At 33.5% G+C, this 24,929-nt stretch overlaps 1 protein-coding gene across 1 annotated transcript in view; it reads left to right on the top strand.

Annotated features, from left to right (window-relative positions):
* Positions 1-141: 141 nt before the first annotated feature.
* LOC143242023 (lachesin-like) overlaps positions 142-24,929 on the top strand; it is an 88,675-nt gene continuing 63,887 nt past the window's right edge. Inside the window, exons 1-3 of the mRNA XM_076485365.1 lie at positions 142-216; positions 18,254-18,461; positions 19,474-19,647. Of these exons, the coding sequence (XP_076341480.1) occupies positions 142-216; positions 18,254-18,461; positions 19,474-19,647 (457 nt within the window). The remainder of the gene's footprint in view (positions 217-18,253; positions 18,462-19,473; positions 19,648-24,929) is intronic.

The raw sequence follows: 24,929 nt of genomic DNA, 5'->3' as shown, positions 1-24,929 counted from the left end.
TTACAAGATTGTCGTGTGTAAAGAAGTATCCAAACTGTAATCCCATTGAAAATCGATGTTTAAAAACTGAAATGAAAAATTTACTACGATTCTAAACCAGCTACTGTAGCTGAGTACAACGCTTTATAGTGACAAGTTAGGATGAACTCACGATGGATTAATCAGTACCTCAACGACAGCATGTTACTTTGTCTTATGAAGGTTATTGGAGAACAAGTAAGAGCCAACTAATTAATGAATGTTCATTATGAACTGATATAAGGTTACAGATGATATTTATAATAATCAGATGTTATATTTTATCATGATATATGTATGTAGTGGTAAGGTTTTTATGATAGATAAAATACTGTATTACAAATCTTTCTACAGATTTCTGACATAATTGTTTGATGATCTAGTAAATCGTTCACGGTGTCCATAGAACCTGTATCATTACACAAGTTACATACGTAGTAAAATCGTTCACGGTATCCATAGAACCTGTGTCATTACACAAGTTACATACGTAATAAATCGTTCACGGTGTCCATAGAATAATGTGTCATTACACATGTTACATACGTAGTAAATCGTTCACGGTGTCCATAGAACCTTTATCATTACACAAGTTACATACGTAGTAAATCGTTCGCGGTGTCCATAGAACAATGTATCATTACAAAAGTTACATATGTAGTAAATCGTTCACAGTGTCCATAGAACCTGTATCATTACACAAGTTACATACGTAGTAAATCGTTCATGGTGTCCATAGAACATTGTATCATTACACAAGTTACATATGTAGTAAATTGTTCACGGTGTCCATAGAACAATGTATCATTACACAAGTTACATACGTAGGTGTTTAATACAACACGTATTTCTAGGTTTCATATCACTAAGTGTATTTTTATATCCCCTTAATAAGAATGAATTTATTTATTACAAAATATGCAAACATTTTGGTCAAGACTGTATTTTTTCCGACTTATGACTATAATTTCAAATGTAAAAAATTTGAAGAAACATACAAACTGTATCCGTTAAAATAACTTGATAATACATTTTAACGGATACAGTTTTGTATGTGTCTTCACGTTACATTAACTTACTTGCTCAACTTAGGATTTGAAAAATAAACAGTTTTGTGGAAGAATACAACCCGAATCCAGGTGTCACAGTTCCCAGCATGAAACATGCCAAGATAATAAGATTTAACTTAGTGGAAAATCCACTTTCCATTTTACTGAACTGTTTTGATGTCATTGCATTTGTACTTTTTAATAAATTGTTTAGTTATGTATCAAATAAACATCAGATTGATTCACTGTATTAGACAGTTAGCATAAAGTATTAATAAAACTCGATAAGCTGCTCATCAAACATAAACTTGGGAAACTGAAAACAGTTTATGAATCCCAAACGCTAATGGAAATTTCAATATCTTTACTGATACTGGTATGTTGCATAATTACATTTCTTAACCAACTGGAGAATGAACTTGTATTAAGGCTATTCTATTTGAACACATGTTAATAAATTTGCCTATGGATTTCTGTGAGATGTGGTGACACTTTTGAAATGGACACTCATAAACTATGTAATAAATTAACTTGCTTATGAGACACTACTAGGGAAGAATTGTGTGCTTTGTATATGACGGGATTACGACGTTGGCTTCGGAAAAACAAACTTAAAAATATTCGTGATGAGGAGAAACCTAGTACCTCAAACCGTTGTCTTTAGTAACCGTATGTGCCAGCCATCTTTACTTTGTTGCACTGAGCTCCAACCTTTATTGGGTTTCTTGTTCTTATAACAGTAGTTTTCGCATTGTCATTATAATTATATTTTCCTATGTATTGTATATTACAGATTATTTTTCGATATTTGAGAAAAGTTTCGAGAGTTGATAAACAGCTACTTTTATCGTCTCCAAGGACTGGAAACAATATCTTCGTTTAACAGCTTTAAAAAGCTTATGCTTTTACTTGACATCATTGTAAATAAAGTTACACAATACAGAGAGTTAAGGCCTTTATATTATAATGTTTTTAATAGACATATCAGCAAGTCACGTAATAAGCACAACAGATTTCAAGCTCAGGACTACGTTTCAACATACCTTGGCTTTTCATAAATAGTGTTACGCCATCAAAACTGTTTGTCTTTGGAATAGTATTTAATAGTTTCTTCACTGTGAAATATTCATACACTCAGGTAGTAAACATGCGTTCAAATAATTTTTTTTTAATTTCCCCCATGGAGATAATTCTTGTACTTAGCGGCATTGAAAAGCTAAATAATATGGATCAACTTCGGGTATCATGCCCATACAAAAATAGATTTGCAAAAAGTCGATTTCTAACTGCAGTCAATAAAGTGGATTGTCCTGCAACAAGCGAAATTCCACGAATACAATGGTCAGTGGCAAAATCCGTACATTTGTCTCAGGCAACAGCACCCAACAAAATAAAGGCGGAACAGATTTCGTATAGCCAAGTTTTGTCATTTACCAAGATTAATAAAAACAAAGAACAACTGTAGGAATATTTTTGAATGATACCACGCCAGGGAACAATGGTAATGCTTGGTAACAATTGATAACTGTATCAAGGTTCGCATCATTTTATATTTGTCTTGGGTGAAATAAATGGAACATGGCTTACAACAAAACTTGTCCGAATGATTTAATGATCGTCATTGTGTAAGTTAGGGATAAAAAGAGTGAATATATAGGCCAAAGTAAATTCAAATCGATGGAAGTAAAGCCAACAGACTATTGGTTCACCAAAGTAAAGAACTCTATTTTTTACCTCCCGTTAATTAAATTCTTAAATTTTTCAAGGGAGTGGAAAATAAAAAGGACGAAACCTAAGTGAGCAATAGTAAACAATGGTGATAATACCACGTGTGCTATAACAGTAAACAACGGTATTAATACCACGTGTGCTATAACAGTAAACAACGGTATTAATACCACGTGTGCTACAGTAGTAAAGAATGGTAATAATACCACGTGTGCTATAACAGTAAACAATGGTATTAATACCACGTGTGCTACAATAGTAAACAATGATGATAATACCACGTGTGCTACAGTAGTAAACAATGGTGATAATACCACGTGTGCTACAACAGTAAACAATGGTGATAATACCACGTGTGCTACAACAGTAAACAATGGTATTAATACCACGTGTGCTACAGTAGTAAACAATGGTATTAATACCACGTGCGCTACTCGAGAGTCAGGCGGAACAAAAAAGGTCAATAGACCTGTCTTATTTCTTCTACAAGACACTCCCGAATAGACCTCTCAAGCAATACTAGGAAACGTCAGTTTTTCAAGATATACAGAATACTACCTAAAGTGTTTTGTATATATACGGTATAAAACTCATGATATCCTAAAAACACGTAGGTCCAGAAAGTCTTAATAAAAATGAAATAGAAACTCATAACCCGAGCGCTTTCAAAAGGTGGACCTTACTTCTTCAGGGGCAATGTAAATAAGATAGATAAACCTTTCAAAAGCGCTCGGGTTACAAGGGTTTCTATTACAGTATAATACTTTAACGTTACTGTTCAATGCAGAAGCTTTATTATAGAATTACGTTACTTTTATTAATAACATACTCAATGCGATTTAATGGTATATGTAATGTTTAACGCGTTTAATTGAATTCTATATTTTCCTGGACTATTCATATCCTTAAGACAACCAAGAACAAATAGCAACAACGATGTATTTTCAGTCTGCTTCTTCCCTTCTACTTAGTTCGTACCACCTTCTAAAATAATATCTTATATTTCTTTTCACATATATGTGGCAGCAATAAAAAGTATAACGGACCATTAGCAACAGCCTAATTAACGTATCAACGTAATAATAACCCGTTAACACATCTGTAGCCTTAATAAAGGAGAAAAGGCTGTACAGCGAATATCGGTGAAATGGAAGATTTTTATGTTGCTAATGTTAATAGGAAACTTCATCATATTCAGCAAAATTAGCAACAAAATATATGGGAAAACAACTGAACGTATAAATTCCAACATCTGTTCTAAAACAGAGATACTCGTTAAAAATAACATAAGATGGACAGCTTGATTATGTTTAATTTCGAAAAAAAAATGTTTTATGTAAATATAAGCTCCAAACACGTTAGCTTGTTCACATAAGCCTAAATGCATGTAAATGTCAGCGCTCTTTTCATCTGTTTCAGTCTCGCGTGTTTTACAGTTCAATGACTATCGTTATAATTATAATTAATTAAGTCATTTAGGATATATTACTAAGTTTCACTTGGATTTCTCGTTAACTAAATATGTGTTTTGTATTTAGAAAATTTGTTATACGTGATCACAGCAAAACATAAGAAATAATAAATTTAGTGTAAGCTACTGGTTATTCTTATTTTGAAAAAATCGTTACTTTTGTCACAACTGAGGTACTGTTCTGACAACAAACTTATTAGTCTTGTTAATACTGAGGTACTGTTCTGACAACATACTTATTAGTCTTGTTAATACTGAGGTACTGTTCTGACAACATATTTATTAGTCTTGTTAATACTGAGGTACTGTTCTGACAACATACTTATTAGTCTTGTTAATACTGAGGTACTGTTCTGACAACAAACTTATTAGTCTTGTTAATACTGAGGTGCTGTTCTGACAACAAACTTATTAATATTGTTAATACTGAGGTACTGTTCTGACAACAAACTTATTAGTCTTGTTAATACTGAGGTACTGTTCTGACAACAAACTTATTAGTCTTGTTAATACTGAGGTACTGTTCTGACAACATACTTATTAGTCTTGTTAATACTGAGGTACTGTTCTGACAACAAACTTATTAGTCTTGTTAATACTGAGGTACTGTTCTGACAACAAACTTATTAGTCTTGTTAATACTGAGGTACTGTTCTGACAACAAACTTATTAGTCTTGTTAATACTGAGGTGCTGTTCTGACAACAAACTTATTAGTCTTGTTAATACTGAGGTGCTGTTCTGACAACAAACTTATTAATCTTGTTAATACTGAGGTACTGTTCTGACAACAAACTTATTAGTCTTGTTAATACTGAGGTACTGTTCTGACAACAAACTTATTAGTCTTGTTAATACTGAGGTACTGTTCTGACAACATACTTATTAGTCTTGTTAATACTGAGGTACTGTTCTGACAACAAACTTATTAGTCTTGTTAATACTGAGGTGCTGTTCTGACAACAAACTTATTAGTCTTGTTAATACTGAGGTACTGTTCTGACAACAAACTTATTAGTCTTGTTAATACTGAGGTGCTGTTCTGACAACAAACTTATTAATATTGTTAATACTGAGGTACTGTTCTGACAACAAACTTATTAGTCTTGTTAATACTGAGGTACTGTTCTGACAACAAACTTATTAGTCTTGTTAATACTGAGGTACTGTTCTGACAACAAACTTATTAATATTGTTAATACTGAGGTACTGTTCTGACAACAAACTTATTAGTCTTGTTAATACTGAGGTACTGTTCTGACAACAAACTTATTAGTCTTGTTAATACTGAGGTACTGTTCTGACAACAAACTTATTAGTCTTGTTAATACTGAGGTACTGTTCTGACAACAAACTTATTAGTCTTGTTAATACTGAGGTACTGTTCTGACAACAAACTTATTAGTCTTGTTAATACTGAGGTACTGTTCTGACAACATACTTATTAGTCTTGTTAATACTGAGGTACTGTTCTGACAACATACTTATTAGTCTTGTTAATACTGAGGTACTGTTCTGACAACAAACGTATTAGTCTTGTTAATACTGAGGTGCTGTTCTGACAACATACTTATTAGTCTTGTTAATACTGAGGTACTGTTCTGACAACATACTTATTAGTCTTGTTAATACTGAGGTACTGTTCTGACAACATACTTATTAGTCTTGTTAATACTGAGGTACTGTTCTGACAACAAACCTTAATATTGTTAATACTGAGGTACTGTTCTGACAACAAACTTAATATTGTTAATACTGAGGTACTGTTCTGACAACAAACTTATTAGTCTTGTTAATACTGAGGTACTGTTCTGAGAACAAACTTATTAGTCTTGTTAATACTGAGGTACTGTTCTGACAACAAACTTATTAGTCTTGTTAATACTGAGGTACTGTTCTGACAACAAACTTATTAGTCTTGTTAATACTGAGGTACTGTTCTGACAACAAACTTATTAGTCTTGTTAATACTGAGGTACTGTTCTGACAACAAACTTATTAGTCTTGTTAATACTGAGGTACTGTTCTGACAACAAACTTATTAGTCTTGTTAATACTGAGGTACTGTTCTGACAACAAACTTATTAATATTGTTAGTACTGAGGTATTGTTCTGATAACATACTTATTAGTCTTGTTAATACTGAGGTACTGTTCTGACAACAAACTTGTTATTTTTGTTAGATGTTAAGTATTGTTGAGACAACAAACGTTTTATTACCTTTATTAAATGTTAAGTATTGTTCTAACGATGGTGTGAGGTAAATGTATAAAACGTTATAAGCCAGCTTTGATAGTTAAATTCTTTACAGTAACCTTTTCTTTTTAGTTGTTTACGATTCTTCGCACAAAAATGTGTTTCAATTACGAATATTGAAAAGTACTTTAATAGAGTATTGATATTTTAGTATATGCTTTTAGAATACATACTTATTTATTTAAAATGATCTATTTTATTTCATTGGTTCTTCAATGAACTAGTTTAAATAAACTCACGGTATTTGTTAGCTGTATGTCAGCGATTATTCCTTCACGAACTAGTTTAAATAAACTCACGGTATTTGTTAGCTGTATGTCAGTGATTATTCCTTCACGAACTAGTTTAAATAAACTCACGGTATTTGTTAGCTGTATGTCAGTGATTCATCCTTCACGAACTAGTTTAAATAAACTCACGGTATTTGTTAACTGTATGTCAGTGATTCTTCCTTCACAAACCAGTTTAAATAAACTCACGGTATTTGTTAGCTGTATGTCAGTGATTCTTCCTTCACGAACTAGTTTAAATAAACTCATGGTATTTGTTAGCTGTATGTCAGTGATTCTTCCTTCACGAACTAGTTTAAATAAACTCACGGTATTTGTTAGCTGAGTGTCAGTGATTCTTTCTTCACGAACTAGTTTAAATAAACTCACGGTATTTGTTAGCTGAGTGTCAGTGATTCTTTCTTCACGAACTAGTTTAAATAAACTCACGGTATTTGTTAGTTGTATGTCAGTGATTATTCCTTCACGAACTAGTTTAAATAAACTCACGGTATTTGTTAGCTGTATGTCAGTGATTCTTCCTTCACGAACTAGTTTAAATAAACTCACGGTATTTAAACTCACGGTATTTGTTAGCTGTATGTCAGTGATTCTTCCTTCACGAACTAGTTTAAATAAACTCACGGTATTTGATAACTGTATGTCAGTGATTCTTCCTTCACGAACTAGTTTAAATAAACTCACGGTATTTGATAACTGTATGTCAGTGATTCTTCCTTCACGAACTAGTTTAAATAAACTCACGGTATTTGTTAGCTGTATATCAGTGATTCTTCCTTCACGAACTAGTTTAAATAAACTCACGGTATTTGATAACTGTATGTCGGTGATTCTTCCTTCACGAACCAGTTTAAATAAACTCACGGTATTTGATAACTGTATGTCGGTGATTCTTCCTTCACGAACTAGTTTAAATAAATTCTCGCTTTATGTCTGCAGCGATATTTATCACGGATTATAATATTTTTATGATAAAACCAAACGTCACTAGTTGGTCATGTGGTAACATTTTGAATTTTGGCCATGGTCATGGTCATGTGATAAAGTTTTGATTTTGGCCATGGTCATGTGGTAAATTCTGGACTTTTAAGGTGACCATATGGGATCGAATCTTTGGGATACTACAGTTCTATTCCTGCACTATAAGTGTGTTATAAGTGTTTTAGCCAATCTGTTATAGGGTGTGGTAGGGTGAGGAGCATGTAAAATTATAAAAGAGGGGTGCGATAAGTTAATTGTTTTAAATACTTTTGCTATTTTGTTTCCATAATTTCTTTACGAAATACTTTGCTTGGCACTAACTGTTTAAGGAGTATTTTTTTGTTTTTTCACAACCTTGTCAAATCAGTCACGTAGGAGTAATCCAAGGTTGGGCGGTGGTTGCTAATGAATAGCTGGAGATTAAAATTAGTCACGGCTAAACTTCGATTGCCTTTTTGTAAATATCTGGAACATACATGCGAATCTGTAGGTACGTTTACCTTTACGTGTGGTTTCATAAAGCAGACACATGACGTTACGGACACTGACGGATTTAGTCACGTGATTCATAGCTCTAATCTTATGGGCCTTTGGATGAGTTCATGGCACTAATTTGTTCAAGTGTTTCTTTACTTCACAAGATGGTTACAAAAGTCGGATTACTTTCAGTTCTTATATTAAGTTATGTCTCGTGTTGATTTACTTTCACCCCTCCGGGTTGAGGTATTCAAGTAAACTAACAGCAGTATGCTGTTAACCCTACTCCGAGAACTGCTAGTGAACTGTGTCTTTGATGACGACTAGGAAACAGAGACCAATAAGCCAGAAACACAGACTAAGTCAAGAAATTAGAAATGAAGCGTAGAAAGGTTAAATGAACCAGAAATTGTAGAGACTGTATAACATATTATAATAGATGAAAGAAAATATGATGAAACCAACCATATGTTGGCTTCATAAGCAAGCAGTTTTCGTCTGATACTGAGATGTACTTGATATAAATATATATTTAATTAAAGAACCAGAGACTCTTGAAGAATGTACCACTGAAGGGAGTTAGCCTTCTAGTTTCTCTATTTCCTATAAAACTTTGAAGTTAATATAATTAAACATTTTACTACATGTGATTCTTCAAAATCAATAGGTTTGTTTTACAAACTATTATTTTCCAAATGTAGAATTTTCACGTACACAATGTTGAACAGCAACAATGTTTTGTTGTTGTTTTTTAACAACTTTGAAAACTAAAATTTTATAGGATCAACGGAAATTAGTCATTGTTGAACAGCACGCTGTAAGAGACGTTTGTTCATTTAATGAAGCGTTTCGCAGTGGCTCAGATTATAAACGCTAAAGATCACATTACGATACCCCTGGTGGGCGCAGCACAGATAGCCCATGAAGTTCCTTTGTACTTAACTGCAAACAAACATTACAGTACAAGTCCAAAGTTTGTTTCATCGCTGGGTTTCATGAATATGTTTTTTTTTTTGTAATCAAGTATAAAACGAAACAATGAGTTATATATACTCTGCCAACCACGTGGATCGAAACTTGGTTTCTAGCGTTGTAAGTCCGCAAACATACCGCTGTGCCATTGAGGAACAAATGATTTAATATAATACAACAATTCCAGTCTTTGTCTATAACGGATATTTTAAAAATATCAGTGTTAGTAAGAAATGTTCCCCACTCTGTTCTTTAAATACTAAATCTAACACAAGTGTTAAGTATTATACTAAATCTAACACAAGTGTTAAGTATTCTTTATAAATATAAATATTAATGTTTCAAATAAATCCTGTTGTGTTACACTTCAGGAATGTGTAGTAATCGTTCGGGTTTGTGAAATTTGAAAGCAATGATACTGAGATTTGTTGGAATTAAGCACAAAGATACACAATGTGTAACCTGTGCTCTGCCCACCACGGGTATCGAAATCCAGTTTCTAGAAGTGTCAGTGTACAAACATACCGCTGTGCCACTGAAGGGTTTGAAACTGAGAAGTACAGCTGTAATTATTATAGAGGTTTATAAGAAAGGTTTTTTGTATTCTTGAACAAACATTTTCATCACTGCTATTCGAAGAACCACTGTGCTAATTTATAATTTTATTATGAAATGTGATTGTTCATTTTTATTCTGTTTCGCATTTAACAATAATAATATATGAAGAACTATTAATAATCTTAGAATATAAAAGTTATTTATTGTTGTATCAATAGATAACAGAAACGATTTTTCTTCTGGTAACGATATATAAAGTTATTTATTGTTGTATCAATAGATAACAGAAACGATTTTTCTTCTGGTAACGATATATAAAAGTTATTTATTGTTGTATCAATAGATAACAGAAACGATTTTTTTCTTCTGGTAACGATAAAACCTACCAATTTTGACAAAAAGAGAGACAGAGCTCTGACAGTCATCAGTGTAATGAGTCTCCAACACATCTTTAGAATTATGTGAATGTGAAAATGTTCTTAAGATGGCTCGGAGCAGCCGTCAGAAGCCTGTAGGATAAAAAGAGAGACAGAGCTCTGACAGTCATCAGTGTAATGAGTCTCCAACACATCTTTAGAATTATGTGAATGTGAAAATGTTCTTAAGATGGCTCGGAGCAGCCGTCAGAAGCCTGTAGGATATATAGTTTTAGAAGTCTTCTCGCAGTACGCTAGCTTCTAATTAAAAGTGAGTTCAACTGTAGGGCATTAGCTCTGTTGTAAATAATAGAGTGTTTTCTAACTAAAGTCTGTTATTAACACTTGACGCCTCTTTGGACAACACTAACAGAGTAATATATTCTCGACTTTGTACCCAGTGAGACGTGAAATCTGTTTCCTTTCTAGCAGCTTGCATTCATGAAATTATATTCCATATTTAAGTGTGGATATATGATGTCTTTGATACCAGAAACGTAATTAAATTGCAATCAGTTTCGTGTGTATTTGAACACAATAACATCAATAGCTCAGTTCCATAAGATATATTTTCTCGTTTCATGTTTCCTAACTAGAATGTTTAATGTTTTTCAGGAGCACATTAATATTTTTGTTTTACAACCTAAAGTTAATACTATAAAGAAAGAAGAATAAGTTTAATGCTTTATATATGTGTATATCTTGTTGATTATAAGTGTCTAATTATTAAGTATATTGAATTTCTCCGGTGCCACGAAGCTCATTTGACAATAATATCGCATCGTATTATAAAAGACGTTTCACGTCTTTAATGTGATATTTTCATTACATTCTTGCTCAAATTCCTAACAGGGTTTAAATTTTGAATCGGTTGATAATTGAAATTAAAAATATGTTTATGAATAAAGCATTATAATTAACCGCGTGGTCTACAAACATATCGATATTAAAAAATAGGTTAAAGAATAGTCACTTTTTATACGTATATTTTTATTTTGATGTTTCTAATTACCGTCCTTCTTCGGACCGTACAAGTTAGAACAAAAAAGCATGCGCTCAATATTTAGATTGTATGTGGAGGTTACTGAACGTTGGTAATAAAATTTAGCTTCAAACTTACTTTTATACATCAATATAAGCGATGAACATGAATAAAGTAAAGACGAAAGAAAAGAAAAATTAACTGAAATAAATTAACTTCTACAATAAAGTTTTTTTTCAGTTTCTCACAAATTTACTCGAGAGCCTAAACTAAAAACAAGAGAGAAGATAACACTACCCATGCTGATTGTTCAGAAGAAAGGGATTCAATGTTATTTAACACTAGAGAGAAGATAACACTACCCATGCTTATTGTTCAGAAGAAAGGGATTCAATGTTATTTAACACTAGAGAGAAGATAACACTACCCATGGTGATTGTTAAGAAGAATGGGATTCAATGTTATTTCTAACACCAGAGAGAAGATAACACTACCCATGCTGATTGTTTAGAAGAATGTGATTCAATGTTATTTCTAACACCAGAGAGAAGATAACACTACCCATGCTGATTGTTTAGAAGAAAGCGATTGAATGTTATTTAACACCAGAGAGAAGATAACACTACCCATGCTGATTGTTTAGAAGAAAGGGATTCAATGTTATTTAACACTAGAGAGAAGATAACACTACCCATGCTGATTGTTAAGAAGAATGGGATTCAATGTTATTTCTAACACCATCACGGCTGAAAGAGCGACACGCTGATTGGAAGTCGACTGCTTTAACCACCAGACCATACAAGGCCATACCAGGCTATTTTGGAGAAGAAGAAAAATAATTAATTAAAAAGCTGGTTGTGAGGTTCTAACTTACTTCCTAGTCCTTCTGTGCCGTGAATATCTGTTGTGTGCTCGGCTCTGAAATATCTGTCTGTAGTTCTATGTTTATTCAGATGTTCACATACTTCACCACAGACTCGACATTCTGTTTTCCCAAATAATAAATTGCTACATATTTACACATCATATGATTAATAAAACATTCAGTGGTTCTTTTCTTATGTTAAAACAGCCTCACACAATAAAACTAAAAACGAAACTGACCAGAATCTAAAAGATACAGATTTCAAAGTTGTGCTCCTTCAAAAACTTTTATTGAAACTGTTTATAACTTCTGACATCTGAACTTCGTGGACAATATTGAAACTGTTTATAGCTTCTGATATCTGAACTTCGTGGACAATATTGAAACTGTTTATAGCTTCTGATATCTGAACTTCGTGGACAATATTGAAACTGTTTATAGCTTCTGATATCTGAACTTCGTGGACAATATTAAAACTGTTTATAGGTTCTGATATTTGACTTCGTGGACAATATTGAAACTGTTTATAGCTTCTGATATCTGAACTTCGTGGACAATATTGAAACTGTTTATAACTTCTGGTATCTGAACTTCGTGGACAATATTGAAACTGTTTATAACTTCTGTTATCTGAACTTGATGGACAATATTGAAACTGTTTATAGCTTCTGATATCTGAACTTGGTGGACAATATTGAAACTGTTTATAACTTTTGATATCTGAACTTCGTGGACAATATTGAAACTGTTTATAACTTCTGATATATGAACTTCGTGGACAATATTGAAACTGTTTGTAGCTTCTGATATCTGAACTTCGTGGACAATATTGAAACTGTTTATAGCTTCTGATATCTGAACTTCGTGGACAATATTGAAACTGTTTATAGCTTCTGATATATGAACTTCGTGGACAATATTGAAACTGTTTATAGCTTCTGATATCTGAAGTTCGTGGACAATATTCTAGTTATTTATTTTGCTGTTGTTATTATTCATTATTAAACCTGAAAACAGTTTTGAAATGAACCACTTTTGCTCATGTTATTTGAAATTAAACACTTTTGTATGTCTTCTTTGAAACTGGTCAGTCTTGTTTTTATGTATTTATCCTATACTTTTTGTATTCAAAACTGACGTGTAGATTTCTACTGAACAGAAGAGAAATATTCGTTGAAAGTGTCACCTCAAACCACGAACTTTTAGACAACTTGTAAAATATATTTTATATTGAAAACAATTTTCTGGATAAAAAATACTGATTTTTGAAATTATTGTGATAAATTTATCACTACGAGTTTCATCAATAAACTAGAAAATGTTGTCAGATGATGAATTATGGTACAAATATAAAGCACAAGGTTAATGATTTGCTGAAGTCATAATAAACATTATAAGTTTTGCGTAAAATCGAGATAACTCTTCAAGTTATACTTTAATAGAACCATGTATTTACCGTATTAAATCAGAAAGAAATAAGTAAAGTCATATCATATTTGTGTTTAGAAAAGAAAGTATGGATTCATACTTTGTGCTAGAAAGTTTACAAACACTTTTGATAACGGTTGGAAGATTACTTCAAATACATCACTAATCTTACCAACGCCGTGTTTATCTCTTTTCCAGCTGAGCAGTTATTTTCAATGATATGACAATATATTATAAAGTAGCTATAAAAAATATATTTTTGTTCTATTACGCATGTACTGATAGATAGAATCTTGCTGTAAATAATAAGAACGAAAGTGGAGACATCTATAATCTGGCTGATGTTGAAATGTTATAATAGAACTAGTTTTATTTGTGAGATGTATATTTAATGATATGGTGAATGGCCATGTTTAAACAACACTATCAGTTAAGCGGAATATTGATCTGAGCTGATAATAAGGAACTCTGGCAATTATTTATACATTAACGTAGTAACATCAGATGATTAGCATAACCTATTCTTATATCAGTTATCATATGTTGCACGTTTTCCTTTACCTTTACATGATACTTAAAGCCTTATTTAGATAAATTAGTTGTATAATATTAAGGCTGTATTATACCTTCCTTCAGAACTAAGTTACAAAAGTCATATTCCAGGGTGAAATAAAAATACCAGATTTGTCATAAAGATTGTTGCTTTCCGTTTTTATTTATCGTTCTATTGGTTTGTTTTGAATTTTGCGCAAAGCTACACGAGGGCTATTTCCGCTGGCCGTCCCTAATTTAGCAGTGTAAAAGTAGAGGTAAGGCAGCTAGTCATCACCACCCACCGCTAGCTCTTGGGCTACTCTTTACCAAAGAATAGTGGGATTGGCCGTCACATTATAACGCCCCCACGGCTGAAAGGGCGAGCATGTTCGAACCCGCGATCCTCGGATTACGAGTTTTGTGCCTTAACCACCTGGCCATGCAGGGCCCCTCTATTGTTCTATAGCGGATTAGAAGTAAATCTGAGAACTTATGATGCTAAAATCGGGCGTTGTAGAGAAAGCACATTGTTCACCTTTGTGATTAACAACAAATTCATACTGACGATATAAAAATAAAAGCTACAGTCGGTTGGGAGAGCTGATGATTATTTTTATTATAAAATTGAGAATCTCAAATAAGATAACAGCATGTGCGCTCATTGTATCTTGGAGATCCTATAATTGGCTCGACTATTCGACTTATTACTGAAACACTATATTCATACAAACCTATATTCACACAAACAGAAGAAATGGTTTTGAGTACAACTTATTTTGTCTATCACAAATTAATCCATCTTGTGATTACCGCCTTTGCTGAATTTGCTTATGACAATATTTTGAATATACAGTTAAGTCCAATATATGATTAGGGTTTCTTGTCAACGTAATATATAAATATTAATGAGCTGGATAATTATAATTATACTCCTTAACCAGCTAATTCTAGATGTTGTTCTGCCCTTGGAACTAGAAGGACATCATTTTATTCTAACAATAACAGGGTCTCATCCTAGCAAGAACAGGGTCTCATCCCAGCAAGAACAAGGTTTCATTTTAGTAAGAATATGATTTCATCCTAGAAATACCGTGTTTTTTCTAGCAAGAACATATTTTCATTTTACAATGAACGGAGTTTTATCTTAGCAAGAACACGGTTTCATTCTAGAAAGCACAGAATTTCATTCTAGCGAAAGCAGGTTTCATACTAGTGAGAACATGGTTTCATTCTAGCAAGAACGTGGTTTCATTCTACCAATAATAGGGTTTTACGGTTTTATCCAGGCAAGAATATGGTTTATTTCTATAAGAACAGTATTTTTTAGCAAGAAAAACGGTTTCTTTTTAGCAAAAACAGGCTTTTATTCAAACAATAGCATGGTTTCCTTCTATCAAGAATGTGGTTTCATTCTAGGAAGAACGAGTTTTTTTCTAACAAAACACTGTGTTATTCTTGGAAAAACATGGTTTCATTTTTCTCAGAATTGGGTTTCATACTAACAGGAACACGGTTTCATACTGATAAAAATCGGATTTCATTCAAGCCAGAATACGGTTTCATAAAAGAACACGGTTTCATTAAAGAACATGGTTTCATTCCAGCAAGAACATTGTTTTATTCTAAGAATAATAACATTTCGTTTTCAATAGATCTTAGAAGAACAGTTGGTGATTTAAAAGTGTAAATCAGTGATGCATTCTTTAGTAAACACATCCTTTAGCAAAAATAATTTAATAATGAAAAACTTGTGCGAATAACTTATATCTATAATTTTCTGTTACCTCACTATCAACTGCTGAGGTTTAAATTAACCATTATATGAGAAACATAGAACTCTATAAAACTCAACGAAAATTATTATTTTCATTCTTTGTGCCATGTTGTCAAGTTTTTATGACTTCGTGGCATTAGTCTTCATTTTCTCGTTAGGTCATTGTTAAAGTACACCTAGACCTAAACGTTCTTTGACTGTACTTCTGTGCGTCACTGCTACTTGACCCGTTATTACAAATGTACATATAATGTATGACCATGTGTGTATTCTAAGTGCCCATCACATATAAATCCCAATATTCTATAAAACAATAATAAACAAAGGTTTCGCGATGTGTACCACTGATTATCTTTCTTCTCTTTAGTCCTCGTTTTAAAATAACAGACGGTTGGTTTTTTAGTGGCAATCTCTGATTATCTTTCTTATCTTTAGTCCTCGTTTTAAAATTACAGACGGTTGGTTATCTAGTGGCAATCTCTGATTATCTTTCTTATCTTTAGTCCTCGTATTAAAATTACAGACGTTGGTTATCTAGTGGCAATTTCTGATTATGTTTCTTATCTCTAGTCCTCGTTTTAAAATTACAGACGTTGGTTATCTAGTGGCAATCTCTGATTATCTTTCTTATCTTTAGTCCTCGTTTTAAAATAACAGACGGTTGGTTATCTAGTGGCAATCTCTGATTATCTTTCTTATCTTTAGTCCTCGTTTTAAAATTACAGACGTTGGTTATCTAGTGGCAATTTCTGATTATGTTTCTTATCTCTAGTCCTCGTTTTAAAATTACAGACGTTGGTTATCTAGTGGCAATCTCTGATTATCTTTCTTATCTTTAGTCCTCGTTTTAAAATTACAGACGTTGGTTATCTAGTGGCAATCTCTGATTATCTTTCTTATCTTTAGTCCTGGTTTTAAAATTATGGACGGTTGGTTATGTAGTGGCAATCTCTGATTATATTTCTTCTCTTTAGTCCTCGTTTTAAAATTACAGACGGTTATATACAGATAATCTTTGATTAATATCCTTTTCTTAGGTCTTCATTTTAAAATTAAAGACAGTTATTTTTGGATTTCTGAGAGAAAAATCTGTAAAGTAAAAATAGTTTAAGTGCAAGATATTTTTCTACGGTTTTCTGCAGTTTATCCTAATATCACCAATATGTCTAGATAGAAGATTTTAAGGTCCTTCTTTATACGTCTTTAGACGGGATGGTTTGTTTCTTCTAACTGCCTTTACTGAGGAGACTGGAATAAGTGTATCTTGTAATGAATCTCTTTTTGGTCGAACGGTCTGCAGAAGTTGTCACAGCAGAAGCCAGTAATCTGTAAGGATGTTGGTTTGATGGTATTACATCCTGGTATGGATGTACTGACCTTTACTCGTAATGGTACTAATTATTTTGACTCTTGTATAATATCTGTCTGAGAAGGCATAACTTGAAGTCCTGTCAAAAGGAAATACTGTATATTTAGTGGACTTGAAGTCCAGTCAAAAAGAAATACTGTATATTTAGTGGACTTGAAGTCCAGTAAAAAGGAAATACTGTATATTTAGTGGACTTGAAGTCCAGTCAAAAGGAAATACTGTATATTTAGTGGACTTGAACTCCTGTCAAAAGGACTTACTGTATATTTAGTGGCTTGCTTTTCAACACGTGAATTTACTTTTTTAAACTCAAGATAATACGATACAAAAGTGTACATCATACGGACACATTTGTTGGTTTTTATACTTATGATATATCAGTAAGTAACTGTTTGTTAATAGCCCTCTGTTACTTATCACTTGTATTACTTCAATATAAGATGTGGCCTTTGGTTATCCACAAATTGTGTCTTTCTGCATACACACTGTTGTTTCATTTTCAGTCAGAAACGACAGTTCATGGTAGTTGAAATTACAATGCAACAAATGTTTATTAAACCTAAAAAAACGACAAAGGTTGTAAAATATATAATACAATATTTGTTATTTATTAAAACCAAAAACTAAAACAAATGTGGATTTGGTTTGTATAGAAATATAAAGTAATAGGTCTGAAAAATACTTGAATTTCTTTATTGGGCTCTACATTTGATAAAGGACTTGCAAGTTTATCTACTTCTATCTAATTACATGTACTGGTAATCCAAGTTGATCAATTCCTTCTTGTAATTAAGTCTATTCCTGCAAAGCTGATTCCATATATCATAATTATCTTGAACTTGGAAAGTGGTGTCAGCTCTAAACGCTCGAGAAACTGATCATAAACCAAACAGTAACTATGAATTCTACTTTAATACACACGACTTTCTAAATATCATTAACTTTCTCTTCTGACAATTTTGTTGGCCACTACTGACTTAACTGTTATTTCTGGTCTCGTTACTTGTAATAAATTCTGGTCAATTATTTCCTCACTCACTGAGCTGTCCACTCTTTCTCCAGTAGTTTAATTTCTCTTTCCGACAGGCGGCTTGGATAAAGGTGGAAACAAAAGCCATACTCTCCATCCATGACCACGTGATTACTAGGAACTACCGCATTAGCTTAAGTCACGTTGACAGCAGGAACTTTGTGCTTCACATCAAAGATGTGGAAGAGTCCGACAGAGGAGGATATATGTGTCAGCTGAATACAGCTCCGATGATGAGCCAAGTGGGATATCTAGATGTAGTGTGTAAGTAAATGGTGGTATAAGAACGTCTGTGGAAACGTTTTATTGGTCGAAGATCAATGGTTCTGTTATGTAGAGGACAGGTGATGATGTCGTGTGTAAATAGTCAGAGTTCGTCGTATAAGAACATATATGGAAAAGTTTATTAGTCGGCGCTCAATGGTTCTGTTGTGAAAAGGACATGTGATGATATACTAACTGTTCTGATGTTTAATAAATCGATATTAAAGCGATTTGGCTCTGATATCTTATGTACAATCTACAATAGCCCTGACCATGGGTTCAGATTACAATACTCGAACTTATTCGAATTTTTTTCTTTCAAAGGAAAATAATAAACCTTTAATTATTTAAAAATGGTAAAATCTCTCCTATATATTTATCAAATGTTTGAATTGTACTGCACAAATTCAGATAATTTTATAGATATTGAAGTCGCTGTAAATACGGTTTTTGGGTTGGTTTGTTTCGAATTTCGTACAAAGCTACACGAGGGCTATGTGTGCTATCCGCCCCTAATTTAGTAGTGTTAGACTAGAGGGAAGGTAGCTAGTCATCACCACCCACCGCCAATTATTGGGCTTCTCTTTTACCAACGAATTGTGAGATTGGCCGTAACGTTATAATGCCCCAACGGTTGAAAGGGCGAACATGTTTGGTATGACGGGAATTCGAACCCGCGAACCTCCTGTTACGACTCCAGTGCCTTAACCACCTGACCATGCCGGGCCTTATTGAACAAAGAAAGTGTTATGAACTTGCTAGAGCCCAACATATAAAACAATGTTTAGTATAGTTGTTAATGTGAAATACTGGTCATCACTTATCAAACTTTTGAAATATTACGAAATTTTTTTCTCGGGTACATATAAAGTAAACCAAAGCTCCTTCGCTTAGAATATACTCGTTCAGAACAAATAAATATGTATATCATTCTTTTTACACTATATCGTATATTTATTTACACATTGCACTCCAAACATTATGTATTTATGTTTGTTTCAACTATTACCAGTCCCTCCACAAATTCAACGAGAAAACACCAGCTCGGACATTGTCACCCAGGAAGGATCCAATATAACTTTGACTTGTGTAGCGAAAGGATACCCTACACCAAACATCACGTGGCGACGAGAAGACACCAGGTCTATCATGTCGTCGGTTAACGTCACAAAACAGTATGAATCCGGTATGTCTCAGATTATTAACAGTATGAATCCGGTATGTCTCAGATTATTAACAGTATGAATCCGGTATGCCTCAGATTATTAATAGTATGAATCCGGTATGTCTCAGATTATTAACAGTATGAATCCGGTATGCCTCAGATTATTAACAGTATGAATCCGGTATGTCTCAGATTATTAACAGTATGAATCCGGTATGCCTCAGATTATTAACAGTATGAATCCGGTATGTCTCAGATTATTAACAGTATGAATCCGGTATGCCTCAGATTTTTAACATGTTGAATCCGGTATGCCTCAGATTTTTAACATGTTGAATCCAGTATGCTTCAGATTATTAACAGTATGAATCAGGTATGCCTCAGATTATTAACAGTATGAATCCGGTATGCCTCAGATTATTAACAGCATGAATCCAGTATGCCTCAGATTATTAACAGTATGAATCCGGTATGTCTCAGATTATTAACAGTATGAATCCGGTATGCCTCAGATTATTAATAGTATGAATCCGGTATGTCTCAGATTATTAACAGTATGAATCCGGTATGCCTCAGATTATTAACAGTATGAATCCGGTATGTCTCAGATTTTTAACATGTTGAATCCAGTATGCTTCAGATTATTAACAGTATGAATCCGGTATGCCTCAGATTATTAACAGCATGAATCCAGTATGCCAGATTATTAACAGTATGAATCCGGTATGCCTCAGATTATTAACAGTTTGAATCCGGTATGCCTCAGATTATTAACAGTATGAATCCGGTATGCCTCAGATTATTAACAGTTTGAATCCGGTATGCCTCAGATTATTAACAGTGTGAACCCGGTATGCCTCAGATTATTAACAGTATGAATCCGGTATGTCTCAGATTATTAACAGTATGAATCCGGTATGCCTCATATTATTAACAGTATGAATCCAGTATGTCTCAGATTATTAACAGTATGAATCCGGTATGCCTCAGATTTTTAACATGTTGAATCCGGTATGCCTCAGATTTTTAACATGTTGAATCCAGTATGCTTCAGATTATTAACAGTATGAATCAGGTATGCCTCAGATTATTAACAGTATGAATCCGGTATGCCTCAGATTATTAACAGCATGAATCCAGTATGCCTCAGATTATTAACAGTATGAATCCGGTATGTCTCAGATTATTAACAGTATGAATCCGGTATGCCTCAGATTATTAACAGTTTGAATCCGGTATGCCTCATATTATTAACAGTATGAATCCGGTATGCCTCAGATTATTAACAGTATGAATCCGGTATGCCTCAGATTATTAACAGTTTGAATCCGGTACGCCTCAGATTTTTAACATTTTAAATCCGGTATGCCTCAGATTATTAATAGTATGAATCCGGTATGCCTCAGAATATTAACAGTTTGAATCCGGTATGCCTCAAATTTTTAACATGTTGAATCCGGTATGCCTCATATTTTTAGCATGTTGAATCCAGTATGCCTCAGATTATTAACAGTATGAATCCGGTATGCCTCAGATTATTAACAGTATGAATCCGGTATGTACAGATTATTAATAGTATGAATCCGGTATGTCTCAGATTATTAACAGTATGAAACCGGTATGCCTCAGATTATTAACAGTATGAATCCGGTATGCCTCAGATTGTTAACAGTATGAATCCGGTATGCTTCATATTATTAAAAAGTATGAATCCGGTATGCCTCAGATTTTTAACATGTTGAATCCGGTATGCCTCAGATTTTTAACATGTTGAATCCAGTATGCTTCAGATTATTAACAGTATGAATCCGGTATGCCTCAGATTATTAACAGTATGAATCAGGTATGCCTCAGATTATTAACAGCATGAATCCAGTATGCCTCAGATTATTAACAGTATGAATCCGGTATGTCTCAGATTATTAACAGTATGAATCCGGTATGTCTCAGATTATTAACAGTATGAATCCGGTATGCCTCAGATTATTAATAGTATGAATCCGGTATGTCTCAGATTATTAACAGTATGAATCCGGTATGCCTCAGATTATTAGCAGTATGAATCCGGTGTGCCTCAGATTAATAACAGTATGAATCCGGTATGCCTCAGATTATTAACAGTATGAATCCGGTATGCCACAGATTATTAATAGTATGAATCCGGTATGTCTCAGATTATTAACAGTATGAAACCGGTATGCCTCAGATTATTAACAGTATGAATCCGGTATGCCTCAGATTGTTAACAGTATGAATCCGGTATGCTTCATATTATTAAAAAGTATGAATCCGGTATGCCTCAGATTTTTAACATGTTGAATCCAGTATGCTTCAGATTATTAACACTATGAATCCGGTATGCCTCAGATTATTAACAGCATGAATCCAGTATGCCAGATTATTAACAGTATGAATCCGGTATGCCTCAGATTATTAACAGTATGAATCCGGTATGTCTCAGATTATTAACAGTATGAATCCGGTATGCCTCAGATTATTAATAGTATGAATCCGGTATGTCTCAGATTATTAACAGTATGAATCCGGTATGCCTCAGATTATTAGCAGTATGAATCCGGTATGCCTCAGATTAATAACAGTATGAATCCGGTATGCCTCAGATTATTAACAGTATGAATCCGGTATGCTTCATATTATTAACAGTATGAATCCGGTAGGTCTCAGATTATTAACAGTATGAATCCGGTATGTCTCAGATTATTAACAGTATGAATCCGGTATGCCTCAGATTATTAACAGTATGAATCCGGTATGCCTCAGATTATTAACAGTATGAATCCGGTATGCTTCATATTATTAACAGTATGAATCCGGTAGGTCTCAGATTATTAACAGTATGAATCCGGTATGTCTCAGATTATTAACAGTATGAATCCGGTATGCCTCAGATTATTAATAGTATGAATCCGGTATGTCTCAGATTATTAACAGTATGAATCCGGTATGCCTCAGATTATTAACAGTATGAATCCGGTATGCCTCAGATTATTAACAGTATGAATCCGGTATGCCTCAGATTTTTAACATGTTGAATCCGGTATGCCTCAGATTTTTAACATGTTGAATCCAGCATGCTTCAGATTATTAACAGTATGAATCAGGTATGCCTCAGATTATTAACAGTATGAATCCGGTATGCCTCAGATTATTAACAGCATGAATCCAGTATGCCTCAGATTATTAACAGTATGAATCCGGTATGTCTCAGATTATTAACTGTATGAATCCGGCATGCCTCAGATTATTAATAGTATGAATCCGGTATGTCTCAGATTAATAACAGTATGAATCCGGTATGCCTCAGATTATTAACAGTTTGAATCCGGTATGCCTCAAATTTTTAACATGTTGAATTCGGTATGCCTCAGATTTTTAGCATGTTGAATCCAGTATGCCTCAGATTATTAACAGTATGAATCCGGTATGCCTCAGATTATTAACAGTATGAATCCGGTATGTCTCAGATTATTAACAGTATGAATCCGGTATGCCTCAGATTAATAACAGTTTGAATTCGGTATGCCTCAATTATTAACAGTATGAATCCGGTATGTCTCAGATTATTAACAGTATGAATCCGGTATACCTCAGATTATTAACAGTTTGAATCCGGTACGCCTCAGATTTTTAACATGTTGAATCCGGTATGCCTCAGATTATTAATAGTATGAATCCGGTATGCCTCAGATTATTAACAGTTTGAATCCGGTATGCCTCAAATTTTTAACATGTTGAATCCGGTATGCCTCAGATTTTTAGCATGTTGAATCCAGTATGCCTCAGATTATTAACAGTATGAATCCGGTATGCCTCAGATTATTAACAGTATGAATCCGGTATGCCTCAGATTAATAACAGTATGAATCCGGTATGCCTCAGATTAATAACAGTATGAATCCGGTATGTCTCAGATTATTAACAGTATGAATCCGGTATGTGTCAGATTATTAACAGTATGAATCCGGTATGCCACAGATTATTAATAGTATGAATCCGGTATGTCTCAGATTATTAACAGTATGAAACCGGTATGCCTCAGATTATTAACAGTATGAATCCGGTATGCCTCAGATTATTAACAGTATGAATCCGGTATGCTTCATGTTATTAACAGTATGAATCCGGTATGCTTCATATTATTAAAAAGTATGAATCCGGTATGCCTCAGATTTTTAACATGTTGAATCCGGTATGCCTCAGATTTTTAACATGTTGAATCCAGTATGCTTCAGATTATTAACAGTATGAATCCGGTATGCCTCAGATTATTAACAGTATGAATCAGGTATGCCTCAGATTATTAACAGCATGAATCCAGTATGCCTCAGATTATTAACAGTATGAATCCGGTATGTCTCAGATTATTAACAGTATGAATCCGGTATGTCTCAGATTATTAATAGTATGAATCCGGTATGTCTCAGATTATTAACAGTATGAATCCGGTATGACTCAGATTATTAACAGTATGAATCCGGTATGCCTCAGATTATTAACAGTATGAATCCGGTATGCTTCATATTATTAACAGTATGAATCCGGTAAGTCTCAGATTATTAACAGTATGAATCCGGTATGTCTCAGATTATTAACAGTATGAATCCGGTATGCCTCAGATTATTAACAGCATGAATCCAGTATGCCTCAGATTATTAACAGTATGAATCCGGTATGTCTCAGATTATTAACAGTATGAATCCGTTATGCCTCAGATTATTAACAGTATGAATCCGGTATGCCTCAGATTATTAACAGCATGAATCCAGTATGCCTGAGATTATTAACAGTATGAATCCGGTATGTCTCAGATTATTAACAGTATGAATCCGGTATGCCTCAGATTATTAATAGTATGAATCCGGTATGTCTCAGATTATTAACAGTATGAATCCGGTATGCCTCAGATTATTAACAGTATGAATCCGGTATGCCTCAGATTATTAACAGTATGAATCCGGTATGATTCATATTATTAACAGTATGAATCCGGTAAGTCTCAGATTATTAACAGTATGAATCCGGTATGCCTCAGATTATTAACATGTTGAATCCGGTATGCCTCAGATTATTAACAGTATGAATCCGGTATGTCTCAGATTATTAACAGTATGAATCCGTTATGCCTCAGATTATTAACAGTTTGAATCCGGTATGCCTCAGATTATTAACAGTATGAATCCGGTATGCCTCAGATTATTAACAGTTTGAATCCAGTATGCCTCAGATTATTAACAGTATGAATCTGGTATGTCTCACATTATTAACAGTATGAATCCGGTATG

The sequence above is a fragment of the Tachypleus tridentatus genome, unplaced genomic scaffold (assembly GCF_004210375.1).
Source record: "Tachypleus tridentatus isolate NWPU-2018 unplaced genomic scaffold, ASM421037v1 Hic_cluster_1, whole genome shotgun sequence".
In the NCBI taxonomy this organism is placed as follows: Eukaryota; Metazoa; Arthropoda; class Merostomata; order Xiphosura; family Limulidae; genus Tachypleus; species Tachypleus tridentatus.
This window is presented reverse-complemented; position numbering and strand designations above follow the sequence as displayed.